The sequence below is a fragment of the Trichechus manatus genome, unplaced genomic scaffold (assembly GCF_000243295.1).
Source record: "Trichechus manatus latirostris isolate Lorelei unplaced genomic scaffold, TriManLat1.0 scaffold00250, whole genome shotgun sequence".
NCBI lineage: Eukaryota > Metazoa > Chordata > Mammalia > Sirenia > Trichechidae > Trichechus > Trichechus manatus.
The window spans coordinates 885,743-889,655 of record NW_004444186.1 but is presented as its reverse complement, the minus strand read 5'-3'; the positions used below and the strand labels follow the sequence as shown (position 1 = coordinate 889,655).

The following is a 3,913-nucleotide window of genomic DNA, read 5'->3' as shown; positions in this document are numbered from 1 at the left end:
AAAGATACAAGAAACCAAAAGATGCTGGGAAGGAGATATTCAAACAGCCCGTGGGAAAAATAAAGATTGGAAAGTATAGAGACAGAGGCCTAGAGGGGGGGAGAAGCCAAGAAATGAGACGACACGCAGGCAGGCAGAGGAGAAGGAGAGAGGAGAAGGGGGCGGCAGACACCTGGACAGGAGAAAGGAGCTTCCGCAAAAGGGAGGACAGAGGAGGCCAGGAGGGCGGAGGAGGCTGTGAGGACAGGAAGCGGGGGGCAGAGCCCAGGGTGGGGCCACCCCGGCCCCTGGGGGGGGGGCTCTCTTTCCTTTTTGGAAAGGAACAAAGAAAGCAGAGAAATGCACGGAGCACAGACCACAGTCACCAACCCCTGTTGACCAAGCACGTCCCGCGAGCGGCCCCCGGCCCTGACCCTGGGCTGGGGTGCGCCTCCCTCCGCGGCCCCCTCCCCGAATGACAGACAATCGGCTCCAAAGACAACACGCTCGTTCCATGCAACTTACAGGGGCCCGGAGCAGGGGTCCGGGCATGGGGGCTTCGGCCGACAATGGACACGGGCCCTGGGCTGGGGGGGCCCCCAGGGTGGGGGGAGTTAAGCAGCCAGGATTGGGGGGAAAGGGGGAGAAACAGAAAATGTGGGTACTGTTCCTGGGTTGTGTTTCTCAGGGGTTTGGCCCACAGGAGATTAAACCACACAGAAGTAACCAAAGCTCACACTTCTGTGGCCACGCAGTTGGGGTGGTGACAGGCAGTGGGGTGGAGAGGGCCTGACGAGTGAAATTCACAGACAGTCTGTCATCTCAGCCTCCTCCACCTAAACCAAAGCTCCTCCCGAGAGGCCTGAAGACTGGATTCCCCCCAGTCCGTTCTGTGCGCTCTCTACCGAGCCATGGGCCTACTGCTAAATAAGGAAAGTCACCCAAAGTCCAAGGCAAGAGGGACCTGATGTCCTCACTTTCCAGGAGAACAGAGTCCAGGAGCCAGTGATTCTAAGGACCCTCCAGTACCCTGAACCAGCCCCCTTGATCCCCAAATCCTGCTCCCCTGATTTCACTCCAACCCAAAGGAAAACTAGAAAGAGAGAGACACGCAGACACACGGACACTGACCAGACACACAAGACCAGATAACTGGGGGCGGGGGTGGCTCTGGGGAACAAACACAGATATGTATAGACTTAGCTCCTTCTGGGGCCGGGATGTGTGTGAGAGCGCGTGCGCGTGCGTGTGCGTGTGTATGTGCGTGCGTGCGTGCGTGCGTGTGTGACTGACTGAAAACCAGCACCAGACCCCTGAGGGTGGTGAGGATGGGGTGTGCGGGGACAAAGGGCAGTGCTGGAGAGGGCACAGGGCAGGAGCAGGACCCACCTGGGGCCTCAGTAGGGCCGGTTGGCGTCCTTAGGCCTCTTCAGCTGAACTTTGAGGCGCTTCATGCCGATCTGGAAGCCGTTCATGGCCTGGATGGCAGCCTGGGCACTGGCCGGATTGTCGAAACTCACAAAACCTGCGGGGAGAGAGGCATAAGGCCCGGAGCTGGGGCCCGCTCTGGGGTTCCCTAGCACCACCCCACTTCCTCTAGGTACCCCAAGTGCCAGGAAAGCTCCCTGGCATGTGGGCGTTCAGTAAGTGTTGACTGACTGACTGACTGACTGACTGACTGAAGGAGTCCGGTCCAGCCACTCACACAAACGAGCACTTTCTTTCCAGCATGCTTTGCAGGGCATCCGCTTTCTCAGCCAAGGACCTGCCTTTTAAAAACTTCCACTTCTAGGCCCTAGATGACTTCTGAAGCAGCGAGGACAAGAACGTTGCCTTTCTCCCCCGAAGGAGGAGCCCTTCAAAGACGTGAAGGCAACTAAACCATACTCCCTAAGCCTTCCTTTCGAGAGGCAACCCCCCTGCCCCCCAGTCCCCAAGCCTGTTTCCAGAGTTCATGGAGCAAGAGCATGGGAGATCTTAAGTTTGACCAGTCCTTGAGGAGAAAAGACAGAGCTGTGGTTTTCTAGATGGGGAGATGGACTTGGGCAGCACCGGATGGGGGACGTTGAATGTGTCAAAATGGCGCGTTCATATTCTTAGACAATCTGGATTTCAAGTACTGGGCCCACTGCAACCCTAAGTCCCTTCAAACATATCAGACCATGTTCTCATTCAGAGTCTGGCAAGACTGCCAAATTTTGTCTTTTGGATCATCATATTCTTACCAAAACACTTGCTCTGATTGGTGGCGCGGTCAACAAAGACTTTGGCTGAGATGACATGGCCAAAGGGGACAAACATCTGGAGGATCTCTGAGTCGGTGAACTCCTGGGGCAGGTGGTAGATGAAGATGTTGCAGCCGTCAGGGCCTGGGCAGCGGTTGAGAGAGAGGTTAAGACATGGGTGATGGGGACATGCAGGCTCAAGGAGCGAGGGTCCCAGGAAAAGCAGATCCTGAGATGACTTCTCATCCCAGCCCCCAACGGTATGGGCCATGGTTCCAGCCACCTCATCCCTACTCGCTTTCATCCCCAAACGTGTGACAAAAGTGGAGCTTGGAGCAGGGCAGTAGGGAGGGAGACCCCTGGAACCCCAAGAAGGGCCTTCCCATCCCTGGAGGCCCTCAGCTGGGAGGCCACTGCCCAGACCTTCTCGTTGTTGTTGTTGCTGCTGCTGCTGCTGCTGCTGCTGTTGAGGAGGTGACGTGGGCTGCTGGGCGACCAGGGCAGGAGGCTGCGGGAACGCAGGCGCAACCAGGCTGTAGGCTGCTGGGTAGGCTGCTGGGGTGGGAGATCAGAGAGAGCCGATGGGGCTTCCAAGCTTCCCCGGACCCCGGGGCCTGCCCAACAAACCCTGGCTGCCCCCTTCCTCTAGCCCAGGCCAGTGGGGTCTACAGGGCTGAGAGGTTGACCTCCTGCCCCTAACCAGCCATCCTCACAGGTGCAATTGGTCAGGAAAGCCTCGAGGTGGAGGTTGGCAGGGAGCCGAGAAGTCTATCCCCAGTTTCTGGGCCTCTCTTCCTCTCGACGTCCCTCCTTGCCCGCTCCTCCCACCCGTGGGGGGCTGGGGGCCTCACCTGTATAGTGCTGCATCCCCGCATATGCCTGTTGGAGGGGGTCCACGGGGGCCGCGGGGCTCTGGGCTGGGGAGAGCAACACGGACAGTGGGAGAGGGGCTGGCAGCCAGCCCGGAGCCCCAGTAACCCTCTGGGAGCAGAGGCGGGAGGAGAGCCACACGGGGGCACAGGTTGTGAAGGGAGAGTGGCGATGCACGGAGCAGGGGGAGGGCAGCGTTTGGAGAGTAAGTCCCAGCTGTGCAACCCTGGACAAGTCACTTCACCTAAGCCTCAGATTCCTTGACCGGAAGCAGGAAGGGGCACCCCCGCCCAGGACGAGGGGGCAGGAGAAAGTGCTTTATAACCCTGGAGCCCTGGAAAGGCAGGGTGTCTTGGCTGCTGCCGAAGGCAATGGGAATGGTGGTTTGTGTGGTTGCTGGGGAAGGGTGGGCCGCAGAGAACCCCACCTGGGTAGGGGTGAACCCCATTGGGATACAGAGCATCAGGGGCAGGCTGCCCTGTGGGCTGGGTGGGCACCGGGCTGTAGCCGTTGATGCCCAGGACAGCAGGAATGGCAGAGACGGGCGTGGCAGCGATGGCAGGAGGGGTGCTGGTTCCTGGGGAGGAGAAAGCGACAGAGCAGAAAGAAGCACACATATACACAGATGCAGAGAGAACGAGTCAGCAAGTCTGGGGCAGAGGGGAGGAAGCAGGCCGCTCTGACCCTCAAGCCCCTCCTGTACCACAGGGCTTCCCCAAGCAGTGCCCTGAGCCCCCTCTTTACCCTCACTAGGCTGTAACTCCCCTGCCCTGCCCTAGTCACACCCAGCCTAGCCCTGCACTGCTCTGCCCAGCCCAGCCCTGCCCTGCTCTGCCCTG

General features: G+C 59.3%; 1 protein-coding gene across 42 annotated transcripts in view; it reads right to left on the bottom strand.

The window, feature by feature from the left end:
* The window catches only part of CELF3 (CUGBP Elav-like family member 3), a 15,060-nt gene that overhangs the window by 307 nt on the left and 10,840 nt on the right, over positions 1-3,913 (bottom strand). For 6 of the 42 annotated variants that reach the window (XM_023724541.1, XM_023724543.1, XM_023724548.1 and 3 more), the window contains exons 8-13: positions 3,502-3,651; positions 3,044-3,121; positions 2,698-2,756; positions 2,628-2,646; positions 2,265-2,348; positions 1,377-1,504 (exon numbers count right to left, since the gene is read on the bottom strand). In XM_023724541.1, the coding sequence (XP_023580309.1) occupies positions 1,377-1,504; positions 2,265-2,348; positions 2,628-2,646; positions 2,698-2,756; positions 3,044-3,121; positions 3,502-3,651 (518 nt within the window). Of the gene's footprint in view, positions 1-1,368; positions 1,505-2,204; positions 2,349-2,627; positions 2,765-3,043; positions 3,122-3,501; positions 3,652-3,913 lie in introns of those variants that run through there. The other 36 variants (XM_023724545.1, XM_023724546.1, XM_023724554.1 and 33 more) reach the window with 12 other exon arrangements.